Raw genomic sequence first — 17,481 nt, forward strand, 5'->3', positions numbered from 1 at the left:
TGGTAAAGATATCTCGCCAACACGCCGGTACGAAGAGAGAACTTCCTCACTCAGTAGCAAACTGGAACTGGCGCCGTGAAGGCAGAAGGGAAATACATGCAGAACCTTGTAACCTGGTAATCTGTGACTGAGATAATCCTATGACCAAACTGCACCCCGCAAACCAAACTCAACTTGATGAACTACGGTTAACAATGAGATAGCATAGAGAACTCTATGGGCACAGAACAAAATAATAATGAATCGAGTCAACAAGTGTAAGCTGGCAACTCAACCGTACGCGATTCCGGGGTCAATATGCACGCACACCACTTCTACTACCATGTGCCAAGCCAATAGTGCTATGAATGTTTATCATTGGTTTTCATTCAGAATCTGTCTTAATAAGACTAATTAGTCCACTTTAACTTTTTTTCTCAACCAAATCAAATTGTTACTTTCTTTGACCATTATTGGACCTTTATTAGTAAATAAACTTTCACTATCAACCTGCATTCCTCTCCAGTAAAGCAGATGTGTCATAACAGTAACCACTGGCGGCCATTTTGAAAAATGGCTGCCACAGCAATCAGCGGCTGAATTTGAGATGGCCCAATATCCAAATCTGTTCATAATATGATAGGCTACTAGTGTGCCAAATTTGATGCTTTCCTCACAAAATACACAATTGTTATGCTATATTTAGCTAAGTTGCCCCACTATAGGCCCTTGCTTTTAGAAAATGATTCTTTTGATCTACTCATTGGCAGAGGATGAAATATTGTTTAAAGTGTAGCTAATATATGCCTAATCATTATTCCAACTTATCCCACTTTCTTTCTAATGCACAAACTTATGTAAATGGCAGCTTGGAAAGCTGCAAGTCAGCCCACACTTCATGGCCAACATTTGTCGTATCATTTTGGGTTACTTGAAAGTACGGGTTGCCCATTCTTGATTGATGCCAACATAAATGTGCCCAATGGCACCAGCTTTAAGGCAGTGCATCCACTGCATATTCTTTCTGTCCATACTACATGAAAGATGACTCTTCTTGAAAGTCATCATTTTCAACTAGTCTAGCCCATCAACTCCTCCACCCATGTCCTCAGGCTCACTGGCTACATCATCGTCATCGGTGGGAGTTGGTAAATCTTATTCTCACATGTATGACATGAGCACAGTTCTGTCCATGGAATACCTTAAGACATGGAGCATTTGTCATCTGCCTCCCCTACTCTGCACTTGGACTTCTTGCATACACAGTATGAATGCTGGATGCTTTTTTGAGCCAATTGTATCTGCATCCAGTCAATTCCCAGGGCATCAGCTGCATCATTTGTCAGCTTCCATCCCTGTCTCACAGGAGGTGGAATATCTGGGTGTTCTAAGCTGTGCTTATAAATGGCAGCTTGGAAATTGGCTCGCTGAATATGCTTATGCAAGGTATCTCAATTTGTTGACAAAACATTCTCTGCCATGGTCACCAAGGAGAATATCTGGCATCATTTATGTGTGTGTATTCCTGCTGACCATATAGTTTGCAGACAAAGATTTCCAGGTCTGACACCATGTATTCAGTTACTGTGAACGATTCCCCTCGAGATTGAAATGCTGAACACAATGTTGAGCTGTTCAAAATCAGTTTGATAGCCTTTGTCTTGGCTTTGCCATAATATGAACTGACAGTCAAATTCAGTGAAGCAGTAAAGGCCAAGCAGCGACTTGGTTTTGTAATCTTCATGACATTGCGCAATAGCTTGGAGATTAATAGGCAGCAGATCCTCATCTTTCTCAGCCTGGAAGTTGAGCTGGGAGCCGCCAAGACTTGAAGTCGATGTGATGCCGATGACAAACACATCCATGTCAGGACTCATGATAATGATACTTTTGCCACCAGATTTGGAAATGTATCTGGCACGTAAGAATATCTTGTGTCTGCCTCTTCGCGTGAACAATGCAGCTCTGATGTCTTTTACCAAAACCGTTCCATCTTGCAGAATGATTGCATTGCAGAGTTCCCCCATGAGCCACCATTACTGCCACACTTTTCACTCTTCCAACATCACACTTGCTCTACATCTCAAACAGGAATTTAACGATCTTGATTTTCTTGGAACCACTTGCTGCTCTTCATTTGCACTCTGCATTTTGATGATGACAGCTGGATATCTGTCCGTCACTAAGTCTCTTGCAGTTGAGCCATGATTGCAAGCAAAATTCAACAGTTGGTGGAGATTATCGTCGGCAAGTTGACTGATGTTCTGTGACATGTACTTTGGGCTCATTTGTTGCAGCATGACCATCCAATCCAGAATCCGAGCACTCCCGCTTGGTGTCTCGACCTTTAGTGATGCTTCAGGGGCCGATTCAAGGTGGAGCAGGAGCCTTCCCTTATTAGTCTATACAAGGCAGCCGTCGTGTGTAGCAATAGCCAGTGGAAGTGGGCCCAAACAATATGACATCATGTTCTTCACATCAATTTTGTGGGCTCTGCCTTTAATGCCAAGTCTGGCAAGAAGTTTTCGGTGACTTTTCAAACTTTTTTTTTATCTTTCCCTTTTGTCGGCACCTTGTTCCCTGTATCAGTGAATAATTTAAACTTCATTTTCCTTAATGTGTAGTTGAGGTCGGTCTCAATTCTCTGCAGTCGGTGCTCACAAAAGGTGACAAATGGATTTTCATCTCCCTTCTGGTGAGCAGTCTTCAGATCAAGGCAAACTTTAGGGGATGCAATGATGTCAGAAGACATGTGAATTAGATCTTTAGGGTGTTGGACTTCTTTATGTATTTCACTTCTTCCCAGTTTGTCCGTAAGCATTGTCACGGCCGCATTGATCTTTTCTGGGACTGCAAACTGCATGGCGAGTCTTTGCTCGAGCTGCAGTAATCATCACAAGTGGTGTGCCAGTCATCGTCTGCATCAAACCTGTTCTTTTTGAGTCCTTCCTTTTCTCTCCATCTTGATTTCTCCAAACATCGGAAACGAGCTTCAACTCTCTTTGGACTGGCAGGATGCATTCCAGACAGGAGAGCCTGTCCCTGCAAAAGAGTGAACTGGCACGAAGGATTGGATACCGGTAAAATAAATAGATGTCACGTTCATGTCAGGAGTGCGTGGTAGCAGCAGGTCAGATGGCCGGCTTCAACTCTATCCTATCCTAGCTGCCCAGCAATCCCTGTATCTAATTTCTAATGCCTGCCATTCTAAACCCTTTGAAACGAATTCATCCCTGCTGGGCCCACTAATCCTTTAACCTACACTATCTCCTGGAAGGAAGACCAAGGCACGTGCGACGATAAAAACGATGAGGTGGTGTGGCCCCATGAAGCTCGCCGGCCGGTTAGCCCTGTGCGGCCATTTATGTAATAGCTCAAACTATCAGATGGCAGACACGAGTTTACATGGACTGCATTGTGATCCACCTTGGAGCTTTTTACAGAGCAAGAACCGCTTTGGCATTCATTAGCAAGAGATTTGGGGATGCCAGGGTTTAAGATATCTTTATAGGAGTCAGAGGTTGTAGCATCTGGATCGATGATTGGTGTGATAAATGGTCACCACTACAATGGGAATATCCATTGTCATAAACTCAAGAGGAGTCATCTTTCACGTAGTGTGGACAATGAGTATATGCAGACGATGCACCGCCTTAAAGCTAGTGTCATTGTGCATGTTTGTGTTGGCATCAATCATGAGTGGGCAACCAAAATTTTCACATAACCCAAAATGATACCACAAATGTTGGGTGTGAAATGTGGGCTAACGTGTAACTTCTGAAAGTGGGATAAGTTAGAATAATGATAAAGCAAATATTATGTAGCTACACTTTAAGCAATATTTCATCATCTGCCAGGGAGTGGACCACAACAATCATTTTCGAAAAGGACATGATGGGCAGGGCCTATAACGTAGTAGAACGTCCAAGGATCGTTCTCCAGAATGTCTTCAAATTATTATCTGGCAATTTTTTGATGTCCAGTTGAATTGATACTGGTCAAAAAGCATATCATTGGTGCAGATACCTTTGGTCAAACACCTCTCTTCTTAACGTGATGCCAGTTTTGGCTGCCCGTGCCTTGTTATGGTTCCTGGAGGGAGGCATTATTTAAGTGTTTCCTCCTGGTGTCCATTGCGTCCTGCTTTTTGAAGAAAAAAAAAATCATTATTTTATTATTTATTTATTTATTTAATTTTAGATTTTTCTTTTTTTTTTAAATTTTCCATAATTTAATTATTATTTGCCAATTTTTCCAATTTTCAATATTTTTTTTAATTTTCAATTATTTAATTTTTCCCCCATTACTTTATTATTTTTATTATTATTATTATTTTTTAACTGTTATGGCTCCTGGAGAGAGGCATTAAGTGTTTAATCTTGGTGTCTGTGGTGTACGTATTGCTTTTTGGAAAAAATAAAAACGTTAGTTTTCATGATGAGGCAAAAGTTCAACTGCTACCAATTGGTTAATATTAAGAGTTGGCTATACAGTGGTTTGTCCAAGTGATGGAACCATCAACGATCTCTGATCGCAGCCCTCTAGTTGTCAATAGAAATGTGTGATAGGGTCTTTAACCTTGCGCATTTTTAACAACAGATATATTTGACCTGCTGGAATGGAGACTTTGGTGCACATCACGTGGAGACACCGGTGGTCAAAGTGGAGTTGTAAACATGTCTCTAACACTCCTAAGATGGTCTTCTGAAAATAGTCATTGTACCATTAACAAAACTTCTTTATTCTGCATAATTTCCATATTCTTAAATGCATTCCATGCAGCAGTCAACCAATCTTTTGACTTCAGAAAAAAAGCCTTGCTTCTGAATGAAGTTTCATGGTTTAACCCCTTCAGCAGATGAAAAATGTCTTCCCCTAATCTCGGTGGATTTTTTTTTTCTTTTCTTGCCAAAACATATTGCTGGATATTATGTGCGTTCTTCGTCTGCATCATGATGAACTTAACAAGAGTTTTAATGTCTTCTTCATTTGCACTTTCTCTGCCATAGCAGCCATACACATCATTCGTGATAGATACCTGAAACAACACAAATAGCGAGAAACTTGATTATTTTACCAGCATTAAAGTAAATAATGAGAGTATACACTGACAATAATGAGTATGATTTTGCAATCACCTAGCTTGACCTTTTGCTAAAAAGCTACAATTGGAGGATGGAAAGGGGGGATGGGGAGGAGGAGGATTTATATTTGTTGCTTCTTGAGCAATCTGGTCACCTGCTGCTGCTGTCATGGAAGTCTTTCACAGGACATTGAAATCCATGTGAAATTGTTTGAAAGTGATCTTTGATAGCATTGAATAGCAAATGTATATTTTGAAAACATGTAATGTCGATACAGCAAGCAGCATGCCTGCTTTCGGGTATACGTACATACTCATTATCATTGATCCGCTGATGTTAGTCATATATGGATGCACATCGGTCTTGCATGTTCTTATTAAAATGGGAAAGCAGTATATTTTATGTAAAGTTTTTGTACAAAGACTGAACACTTTGTTATTCGACTCAATAACAAATACAAAGACTGAACACTTTGTTAGACCTCCAGAAATGTCACATATTAAGTGTGATCAAATGCTGGTTCTTGAGGTGTGTGGGTGTAACATATAAAGTCAACTCATTATACCCCCACCCTCCCTCCAACTTCTCCCCACTTTGTAGGCCCAACATTAATTACAGAGCATCCACAGAACTCAAGTGTGGATGTTGGTGGGAAGGTCACACTTCGATGCAAAGCGTGGCATGATCCGAGCTTGGGAATTAGCTTTGTGTGGATGCTTAATGGCTGGTTCTATGGGGAAGGAGATAAGCCACGCAGAAGCCGTGAGAAAACCAGGCCAGGCCACGACAGAAAGAGCAAACGGGTATGGATCTTTTTCCTAAAAGTGCATTCTTCTGGATTAAATTGATCTTTATTCATTCTTGTAGTTGTATGAAATGTCTGCTCGTTCACTTGAATTTGTCATTAAGCTTAAGCCAATGTAGTAATTTGCAAGTGTTAGGATAGTTTTGGTGAAAACTAAACTTTTATTATTTGTTATTGCTGTATGGATTACATAATCTCTGGGAATGACTTGTGCAGAAATACTTCCTGTTGTGCCCCCGCTAGCATTTTTATTGTGCCAGTGGTGTAGATGCATTCGGGGGATGGTGATTAATTCCCTGATTTTTTACCAAATGCGGAGTTAAGTCTTCCAAAAGTTATCCATAATACACAAGAAAGTTAATTGATGATACCTTGAAGGTGTGCACATGTGAGCAACTTTAATCACGATGTGACATTGTGGATAATGAACATCCTGGTGCTCTGCATTCACACTGGCAAAGGTTAATTAAATGAGCACCGATGGTCTTGTACAATAATTGCATACAACCAAGATCTTACTGAAGAAATATCATTTTCTTATCGATAGCATGTGAAGATCCCAGGTGTTATCCCCAGCACAGTCATGGTGCACTGGATTACACCTCTCCCAAGTTGGTGTTCCTTAAAGCTGAGGAAACGATCAATTAATTTTGGTTCAGAGATAATTTCTCGCCATTCTTGCTGCCCAGATTGAATTCAACTTCTTTGGACCACTGCAAACACATTTGGAGGGATTTTTTTCAAAATGCTAACACTGTTAAAAAAAATGCTCTTTTCAAAAGAATGACACTGTTTTCAAATTGATGACTCTATAGCCTTTTCCTTTTTTCTTTCCATATTTTTTTCCTTCCAATATTTGGTGTATAATCCATGGCTGTCATGAAATTGTTTATTACTACCAGGAAAAGAGTTCTGGGGATTTAACCATCACAAATGTCCAGCTGAGTCACGCAGGTGTTTACACCTGTTTGGCAAGAACCATGGCAGATGAAAAGGCAGTGTTGGCGCATCTTCTTGTGCGAGGTATATGAAGTCTTCTAACTTCTGTCTTTAGCAGCCATCAATGTGTTTCTGCTTGCATAGAGGAGGAAGAAGTTAGGATAATGCTTAACCAGAGAGGAATTTCTCCAAACTGCTTAGAACACCCATGGCCCTTTTCCTTGCTTTTATCTTGCTTAATCCCATTCTTCGAGTTCATGTAACATGAAGGGATAACTTTTTCATGCACTTGTATTTTGGAATTCTTATATTTATTTTTGACACGTTCCATTCAGGTCCGCCAGACCCTCCCGAAAACGTAACGATTGACTCAATTACATCTTCATCTGCTACAATCTCCTGGCAACCTGGCAGTAACAATCACAGTCCTGTCATGAAGTACACTGTGCAGGCCCGAAGTGATATCAGACCCAACTGGACTGAGGTTGATATGGGTATGGATGATCATTATTTATTTTATTTTTGTATCACCACCTTTTCTGCTTAACACCGTCTTGCTCCATTGCCTATTTGTGAAGCTGTTTTAATTACTAGCGTTCAATTCAAACCTACTGTGATATGTATGAGATAACATCCTGTTTTCTGAGCAAACATTACGTATCACATCTCGGTCAGATACTTGATTTTTGGTGATTTTTATTTTTCATGCTTACTTGCATGTTTTTTTTTTTCTACTTACCACCATGCAGACAATATCATTGAGGGGGATTCGTCGCAGGTCACTATTGACAACCTGAAGCCATGGTTGGAGTATCAGTTTCGCGTGAAGGCAACAAATGTGCTGGGAATGGGAGAAGCCAGTCTTCCATCGAAACCACAGCGAACATCTGCTGCCCGTAAGGCACACTTTGTCTTTATTGACAAAGCATACTTCTCACACCCATTTTCACACATTGAGAATCTTATAAGCATAATCATCATTTACCATCATTATCAATGTATTCACCACTTGCTTGGGGAGAAACATTTCCACGAAGAAAATTCATCCTCGCTATTCCATCGCATGATCTCAGTGTTGCCAAAATTGCCCTCAATGGGGGCAGGAATTTACAGTTTTGCCTCAGCACATGCACACAATGACTTTCCTTTTTCAAAATTCACCATGGGATGTTTATCATCCAAAACTGATTTGCTGCGAATTGGGACAGCTCCCGAAATGTCCCCTTCAAATGATGGTACACTCATTGATGCAAGGTGCTGCTTTAGACTCAACGCATTGACATTTTAGAGTAAGACTGTGGATTGAACTCAGACTAGATAGCTGAAGGTGATTAGGCTAACTCTGAGCTGTATTGTCACAAGTTAAGCAACTCAACACTTAATGTGAGCAGCAATGGGTAGCTTGCAATATGTCAGCACAACAACTAATGTAATTATCATGTTGTTCTAGTGGACCATCCTGACATCAATGGTATCCAAGTCACAGGGTGGCATGAGAGGAAGAGGTTTGAGAAAAAATGAAAAAGAAAAATATTTTAAGTATTGGGTTATGAGATGAAGTCTTCAACTTCTTCATAGTTTCCTCATTTGTGTCCAAAATGTTGTGTTAAGTATGATGATAACATGGTTATTCCCAGCATGTTGATGCTTTTATCAAATTAGGCTTTTATCAGGAAGGACATGAAATTAAAAAGAATTGTCATGAAAAAAAAGAAGTACCATTAATTTCATAGAGTAGAAGTGTCATCACTTGAAGTGCCACATTGATGTGTTAACAACAAGGAATAACAACAAGGAAATTAGAACGGGCACTCGTAGAGAGCATATACCATCGCCGCCGCTACTGTTTTGTTCTTGGCATAATAGTGTGGGGAACAGAACAAGGAGCATTTTGGTGCTGATTTCATACGAATCGGATAAGAATTGACTGCGTTATGATAAAAATACGCACATCTGCAAGGTCGTGACCCCCCCTGACCTTTGACCCCCAACCTCGAGTAAGGGCAATTACGTCATTGTGTCAAGTTGCATATCACAAGATTGGGCATTAAATTCTGAACATTTTGCCATTAGTTTCATGCAAATTGGATAAAAATTGACCACGATATGGTAAAAATACGATTTTGACCTTTTCATGACCTTGACCTTGACCTTTGACCCGATTGCTCCCAAAATCTAATCAAATGGTCCTTGGCTAATAACCAATCATCCCACCAAATTTCATGCAATTCGGTTTAATATTTTTTTAAGTTATGCGAATTACAAACAAATAAATAATCATTGGCATCTCCCACAAACATATATTTTGGTACTGATTATAATGCCAGGATTTGGGACATTTTCTTTTAAAAACAAGGGTAATGACGTAATTGTGTCATGTCGCCCATCACAAGATTGGGCAATGAATTCTGAACATTTTGGCATCGGTTGCATGCCAATTAGATCAAAATCGACCGCGCTATGGTAAAAATACGAATTTGACCTTTCCTTGACCTTGACTTTTGACCCGATCGCTCCCAAAATCTAATCAAATGTTCCTTGGATAATAACCCATAATCCCACCAAATTTGAAGCGATTTGGTTTAATACTTTCTGAGTTATGCGAATAACAAACAAACACACACACACGCACACACACACACATATTCACAAATAAATAAATAAATAAATACACAGCGACCAATACATAACCTTTTGCAGAATGCGAAGGTAATTAGATGCAGGAGGAGGCTATTCGGCCCATCAGGCCTGCGCCACACCAATACCAAATTAAACCAGAGTTCATAGAACACGATATTCCATGCAGTGTTCAAGTATATACAGGAGTTACGTTCTTGAAAATCCCTGTGAAGCGCAAGTTCGCAAACTTAAGGGGGAAATAGGGAAAACTGGGTTAGGAACTTAAACTTTAATAGTAGTCCAAACTGTGCTCAGGTCCAGCGATATTTCGATATACTGGTTATATCGATATAATTTTTCATATCAATATACCGGTATTGGAATTCTGAATATACCAGTATACCGAAAAAAAAATCGGTATATCACCAACAAATCGACGAAATTGTTGGGTTTTTTTGTTGGTTTTACAGTATGGTTGGTTAATCACTTTTAATAAACTGTTAATCGTGTGCATTTGCAGTCAAAATATTTTAAGCTTTTAAAGTTTCCCCGATGAATGAGAAACTGCCAGGAACCTATCCCCCTTTTTCCATTGAAACAAGGTGCAGCATTCACTGCTTCACCATTTGCAGATTCGCTATTCGTGGCATTTTTCATGAATCGGGAACCTATCCCCCTTTTTCCCATTGAAACAATTTGTGGTGTCAACATTTGCGGCTTCGCCATTCACGGTAATTTTCGCAAGTCACTAATCGCTGGGATCCTATCCCCACTTTTTCCTTTGAAACAATGCTTCGCTATTCGCCAATTCATTTATATCGCAGCATTTTCCAGGAATGTATAAACCACAAATAGCAGGGTCCAACAGTACTTAATTTCTTGTTCTTTTATTGCAAAAAAGCAGAATTAAGCAGAAAATATATCTCATCTAATTTTCTAATATTTTCCTTGGAGGTTAAACACAACCGAATAATTAGAGCCTAATATTCTTTTGAAAGCATATCCTGAGACAAAAATATTTCTATGTTATATGCTAGAACCAATTCCAGGCGGGTTGCCACTCTGAGGCAGGATACTCAACTGAGAGTTACAGGAAAATGCAATTTGTTCCAGTTGCTGGTGATAACTCACCTCCAAACAACAGACATTGTGGTATCTTTAACATCTACCAATGCCAGTGATGGCAGAAGGGTCGTCTGGCTTAACATCTTTACAATTGATGGTGCACACACTGATGCCTCGCCCTGCATGCGAAACATCAGGATGAGAGTTTCTAGCTGGATCATGATTCTAACCCAGGCTAGACAATTCAGAGGCATGTATGCATTCATCAAGGAGATCTTGCCAGCCCCATCTAGAATGGCATTTAAATGTTCAACTCTCTGGAAAGCACAAATGTATAATCCCATGTTCCACATTATTTTGGTTATTTTCCTGTGATGTCTTGTTCATTGTAACATACAAATTTGTACACAAAATATATTCTAACGTGCATGAATAGTATTGCCTACACCGTATGGCGATGACTTCCTGTCAAGGTTACGCAAGGTGGAATAAACACCAAGTGCAAGTTAAATTTGGACCATCATACTTGTGCTGCATTGACTAAAATTTTCAAATATTTATCTGTTTTTTATTTTTCCTCCCTTTTCCATTTATTCTTCCTCCAGCCCCCAAGGTATCTCCATCTGATTTGTCTGGAGGGGGAGGAAAACCTGGACAATTGGTCATCACCTGGACAGTACGTAAGATAAAGATGAAGTTCAAGAAAATACGATGATCAGTTACATTACGTTTTAATTTACTTCTTGGTTTACATACAGGCAAGTTTCCAACTTTTTGTACTTGTATCTCTGTCTTTCTCAGAGAGAAAGGTACAAAGAGGTGTTTATGGAAGGGGATATTGAGGCAATTAAGGAGTTCCACAGTCTTCCTGGTTTTCTCTTCACCCTTTTTCTTCAGCATTTTCCACAAAACTCCTTTTAGCTTCTGCCTTGGCCATGTGATCGCACTTTTGGGAATTTTTATTTGGTCTGATTCGGATGCACCGCCATGCTAATTAATTTTGGCAATAAATCATAGGTTCGTTAGTTTTCCCATCTCAAACCATGGCTCATGATGCTATTTAATCTGGTCCGAATCCTGTATACCTCATGTTTGCCCTTTGTCTACTGATGTTTTTGTAATTCAGGTAAAAGTGCACTGATGCCTCCCAGAGTATTTGTCCTGCACGTGATTTATGTATGAGCTCCACCATGAGCATTATATCACTGAATAATAATAATATGAATAACTAGCAAATACCACCCGTTGCTTTGCTCAGGGGAATACTGAGCGGGGGGGGGGAGTAGGGGGAGAGGGGGGGAGAGGAGCGGTGGGAGATTGAGGAGGGGTGGGAGATTGAGGAGGGGTGGGAGATTGAGGAGGGGTGGGGAGTGGTGATCGGTGGGGGAGTGAGGGACGGTGGGGGAGCGAGGAGGGAGGGAGAGTGAGGGAGGTGGGAGAAAACAAGACAGTGTGAGGTGAGAGGAAGGGAAGGCTGACGTGCGGTGGAGCATTAATTATGATTCATACTGTCTCATCAAAATGATTCTGCATAGAATGACAATGAAGAGGGAAACAAAATAATGTCTGAAATCCACTTTCTACTGGTCATACTATAAATACCGCCCAGAGACAAACACAACCCGGACACGTCCAGAGACAAACTCCCGTCCGGACATAAATACCGCCTGGACATATTCAGAGACAAAGACAACCCAGATGGGTCCAAAGCCAAGCTGTCCAGAGAAAAACACTGTTTGGACACGTCCGGAGATGAACTCCCATCCAAACACATTCCCGAGACAAACTCCCGTCTCCGGAGATGAACTGCCATCTGGACACATCCAGAGACTAACTCCAGTCCGGACACATCCAGAGACAAACTCCCATCCAGACACGTCTGGAGACGAACACCGTCCAGTCATAATCACCATCCAGATATGTCCAGAGAGAGAGAAAGGAGGGGAGGGTGAGAGAGGTAGGTGTGGGAGGAGGGTGCCTCACCGTATTGGGAGGGGGTAGAGCAAGGATGGGACAAAGTGAGGAAGGGGTGGCGTAGGGGAGTTAGCAGAGACAATATGTTATGCTTTATGAACAACACATACACACACACACACACACACACACACACACACACACACACACGGATACTTTGAGATCTGGGGCGAGAGCGTTCAAAACCAACAGCTTGTATGTGCACCAACCTTTGCACCCCACTGGTCGGCTCCGAATCTGATTCGTACATGCTATAGTCCCCTCAACAGACGGGGAAGGGTGGGGGACCATGGGAAGGGTTGGGAGAGAGATAGAGGGGTTGAGAGAGAGGGAGAAAAGAGGAAAGGGGGGAAGGGGAGGGGTCAGAGAGAGAGGGGTTGGGGTCAGAAAGAGGGAGGGAGGGGGTAGGGTTGGGAGGGAGAGGGGTGAGGGATGCCGGCAGATGTGACGCCCAGTTTATTGTCCATCCGAGAGATAGCACACATTGATGAATCACCCTGCTTGTGAAACACCAGGGTGACAGTTTATAGCTGGGTCAGGATTCAAATCCAGGCTACAAAGAGTGAGCATTTGTACCTCAGCTTTCCTGCCGTGATGTGGCTATTCCTTACTTCATAACTAAAAACATTTTTTCTCATTGTGATCATATAATTTATTTTGCCTTCTTACCTTTGGTATAGAATCGCTGTCTCGCAATTGAAACTTGAAGAATGCACCAAGTGGCTTCACCATGCAATGCATGAAATGGTTGAAGAAACTTTTAAAAGCAAAATGTTTAATTTTTATTTGTATTTATCGATGCCAAAGTGATGGGTTGTATCATGGAAGAACAGAAAGGGGAAACATTGTGGAAAATAAAATTTCACATTTTCAGCAAGCCAGCCACTGCCTGTTGCACCATAGAGCAACACGATGCAAACGCAGGTAAGTAGCCCTGAACTTTGTGCAAGTCGATCTTTTACAGTATTCAGTAACAGTGCGAATATTGTCGAGCACTTGCTAAGTGGCTTCAGCACTCCAACAAAATGGTTGATAAGCGGCTCGCTTGGCATGCGATTAGCAATCACCGAACCGTCATATAAAACATACACATCCTGGAGACACCCGAAATGACTAATATGTCTGAATTGGACAAATGAACACTTTTTTGAGGAGTCAGAACTGCTTATAAGTTCGATTCTGGAGCTCATATTTTGTAATTCTGCGAAGTTTAGGAGATTCTCATGGTTATCGCATGTCTCTTGTGATCCATCGACTCTCATCGGCTATCTCCTATGATACATCGGTGCCAATTGGTTAGCTCCTGTGCTTCGTCAGCTCCCATTGGTCAGCTCAGAAGTCCCCGAGATCGTTCCTTTGACTGGGAATCTATTTTTCCTTCGAACGGCAATGCCGATTACGTCGTAGATTCCTCCTAATCCTGGCACATCCTTGCGTTCTTTCCTGTGGTGTGGAGTTATTGGTTTTGTGGGAATTGGGTCGTGTAAAGCGTTTTGTAAGTATTTTAGATGTGTTGGAGAGAAAGATAAAGAGGGAGAGAAAGACCAATGGGACTGACACTGCTACGAACACAATGCATATTTTATCCCATACTGAACGTTGGACTCCCAGGTTTACCGAAAAAAAATACTTCGACATAACTATTCGATTGTTCCATGCGATTTGGTATGCGACACCCCAGGGATTTCCGAAATCCATCACAATATATTGCGAACCATGGTGTCTGTCCGTCTGTTCGTCTGTCTCCTATTTACGGTGACTGCTTCCCACGCTGCATTTGAAAAGTTGCTGATTGGTTATTTTGATTTTCATTTCACTTTTCTTGATGCAATATATTCAGTCACTTTATTGTCTCTTCCAGTAATCTTTAAAATCAACATGAATATCTGGATTGAAGTCTATTTAAGATGGATCTTTATGGAGTAACAATTTAAAATAGATATATTTTGCCCTCTTTTTAAACCAATCCAACCTCTGTCGCCCAATGTTTCACCACCATTTTGCAGTGTGCAGTATAATTAGCTCGAGCTTTGGCTCTGAGTGAAACCGAGAGTGCAATACAATTAACCATTGTAAAGTCCATGAAATAATTTAAATTGATAGATTAACTTAAACTTTTCCAGTCACTGGGTCTGGGGTCTTATCCTTTTTCCTAAATACATTGTAAATAAACATTTTAATTATAAGAAACATTTTCCTATCTTTTCTGCCTCCTCGCTGACCAACTGCCAGTTTTGGCTTGCATTGGGCGAACCTTAGAGGAATTTAAATGGTAATAGTAATTTTGAATGCAGTATCGTGAATTCAAAATAATTTCAGTCATTCATTGAGGCCTGTGGACCTCCAGCTCAGAGCGCCCATGTGAGTTGAGCCTCTGAATGTGACAGTATCAACACTCGTCTTACAACCGTCTAGCCTGCATTCAAATCTTGACCCAGCTATAAACTGTCATCCTGGTGTTTTACAGGCAGGGCGAGGCATCAATGTGTGTGCTTTCCCTTGGAGAGACATTCAAATGGATAGCCTGTCTGCCAGTATTACTTGGTGGACGTCAAAGATATATTGTATCTTTCACGAAGAATAGGCAAGTAATTACTAGGACCCTGAACAAATTCCAAATTCCTGCCATGTTCAGTCATCAGGGCTGGCCACCTGGTTCATGAAGGAGTTGGGCCAAAAATTTTCCATTGTTGACTCTACAAGATGGTTAGAAGATGTAGTAGTCATAGTAGTAGTAGTTGTCGTCTTCATAGGAGTAGTTCATTAAAGCTTTACCATTGTCTTTAACACAATCCAATTGAAAAAGAGAACTGAAAATCTTTTGTCTTTCCCTGTCTTCAACCCTTTTAGCTTCTGCCACAAGAGGAGCATGCTGGCCCATCTCTGGGATATTTAATATACTACCGTTCCAATGAAACACATCCTTGGAGAAAAATCGAACTATTGGACATGAAGGAGGGACATCACATTGTGTACAATGCAAGTGAAGAGTTCTACAAGCCCTTTGAAGTAAAAATTTCAGCTTTCAACTCTGAAGGCAAGAGTCCCTTCAGTCAGATCCATATTATACACTCTGCAGAAGAAGGTAATGCATACATTTGTTTATTGGATTTGCTATATATGCTCGATATCCCTTATTGTCGGGCGTGTGTGTGTGTGTGTGTGTGTGTGTGTGTGTGTGTGTATGTGTGTCTGCAACGCAAGGCTCCACAGAACGAACCAGCAAACCGATTTCGATGAAACTTTGCCAACATGTGCAATATGTGCTGGGAATGTGCGCGTTTGAATTTCGTTGCCTAGCAACCACCTGTTGCTGTGCAGCGGCCGAAAAACCGCGTACAGTATTTTCAATACTTGTCCTTCCGTTTTGAATGTAGAGAAATGAGACTTTGGAATTAAACACTTTGAGATATTTAGAAAATTTTACTTGAGCCGATTTTTGATTGAGGTTTTATTTTTCAAATGGTAGTCCTTCAAAAATCGGGTATCTATTTACCCTCATTTTTTTATGAGGGGTTTAGGAAAGTGGGCGGAGCTTAGGGAAAGTGGACGTGGTTGATGAAAAGTGGGAGTGGTGTAGGAAAGTGGGCATGGCTTATGGAAAGTGGGCGTGGCTTATGAAAAATATTGTGTGGCTCAGGAGGTGTGGTCAAACAAGACCATTGAGAGAAGTTTATCGGGTTTTCCGTGTGTGTGTGTGTGTGTGTGTGTGTGTGTGTGTGTGTGTGTGTGTGTGTGTGTGTGTGTGTGTGTGTGTGTGTGTGTGTGTGTGTGTGTGTGTGTGCGCGTCTGCAACATGAGGCTCCACAGCACAAATCAGCAAACCGATTATTTTTCAAATGGTAGTCCTTCAAAAATATCGTGTCCATTTACCGTCATTTTTTATTAGGAGTGCCAGTTGGCATAATACGCAATAGGAAAAATCTTGCCAGGCAGAGGAACAACTGTATGTGAACCAATACGTCTTGGCAATGAATCTTCATCGGTGGGTCGGTCAGAATGAAAAGCATTGTATCCAGCGCTTCGATCCTAGTGAATCCCTCATCGCCTACCGGCTTGTTTTATACAAGTTGCTCGCTGGTGCCGTTACTCATTTCTCTCACCATTTTTTTCAATGCTGGATTGTTTTAAACTCTGCACTCTCTCCCTCTGTGTTTGATTTGATGATGCAGAGCCAAACGTGGCTCCACATGATGTGAAAGCAAGAGCAATTTCTGCAAAGGAGGTGGAAGTCTCTTGGATGCCAGTTGCAGCAGAAAATGTCAGTGGACAAATCCAAGGTTATGAGGTAAGTTTGTGATACAAAGCATTTCTACAGTACATAAACTAGCAAATACCACCCGTCGCTTCACTGATGGTAATACTTAAGGGGGTAGGGAGAAAAAGAGGGGGTAGAGGAAGAAGAGGGATGGGGTAAAGAGAGCAGGGAGAGTGGAGAGGTGGAGGGGAAAGGAGGGAGGGGGAGCGAGGATGGGTGGGGGAACGGAAAACTGTGAGGTGAGAGTCGGGGGAAGCAGACATGTGATGGAGTATTAATTACGATTCATATTGTTTCATCAAAATGATTCTGCAAAGATTAACAGTGAAGATGGAAACAAAATAATGTCTGAAATCCATTTTCTGCCGGTCATACTATAAACACGGTCCGGAGCTAAACTCCCATCCGTAGACAAACACCTGTCCAGACAAATCCGGAGACAAACTCCCGTCCAGAAATAAATACTGCCCGGACAGGTATGGAGCCAAGCTGTCCAGAGACAAACACCATCCAGGTGAGGGTTGGGAAGTTAGCAGTTATGGAGCACGAACCGCTCGCTCACGGTGATGGAGCACGAACCGCTCGCTCACGGTGACGGAGCACAAACCGCTCGCTCAGGGTGACGGAGCACGAACGGCTCACTCAGGGTGACGGAGCACGAACCGCTCGCTCAGGGTGACGGAGCACGAAGCGCTCGCTCTGGGTGACGGTGCACGAACCGCTCGCTCAGGGTGACGGAGCACGAACCGCTCGCTCAG

General features: G+C 41.6%; 1 protein-coding gene across 6 annotated transcripts in view; it reads left to right on the forward strand.

Moving 5' to 3' along the window:
• Positions 1-17,481, forward strand: part of LOC147019491 (contactin-4-like) — a 182,287-nt gene that overhangs the window by 137,752 nt on the left and 27,054 nt on the right. For all 6 annotated transcript variants that reach the window (XM_085894029.1, XM_085894030.1, XM_085894032.1 and 3 more), the window contains exons 14-20: positions 5,664-5,866; positions 6,771-6,891; positions 7,143-7,301; positions 7,557-7,703; positions 11,097-11,167; positions 15,316-15,550; positions 16,638-16,753. In XM_085894029.1, coding sequence (XP_085750155.1) covers positions 5,664-5,866; positions 6,771-6,891; positions 7,143-7,301; positions 7,557-7,703; positions 11,097-11,167; positions 15,316-15,550; positions 16,638-16,753 — 1,052 coding nt within the window. The remainder of the gene's footprint in view (positions 1-5,663; positions 5,867-6,770; positions 6,892-7,142; positions 7,302-7,556; positions 7,704-11,096; positions 11,168-15,315; positions 15,551-16,637; positions 16,754-17,481) is intronic.

The sequence above is a fragment of the Eptatretus burgeri genome, chromosome 9 (genome assembly GCF_056783735.1).
Source record: "Eptatretus burgeri isolate ZD-2024b chromosome 9, Ebu_testis_v1, whole genome shotgun sequence".
Lineage (NCBI taxonomy): Eukaryota > Metazoa > Chordata > Myxini > Myxiniformes > Myxinidae > Eptatretus > Eptatretus burgeri.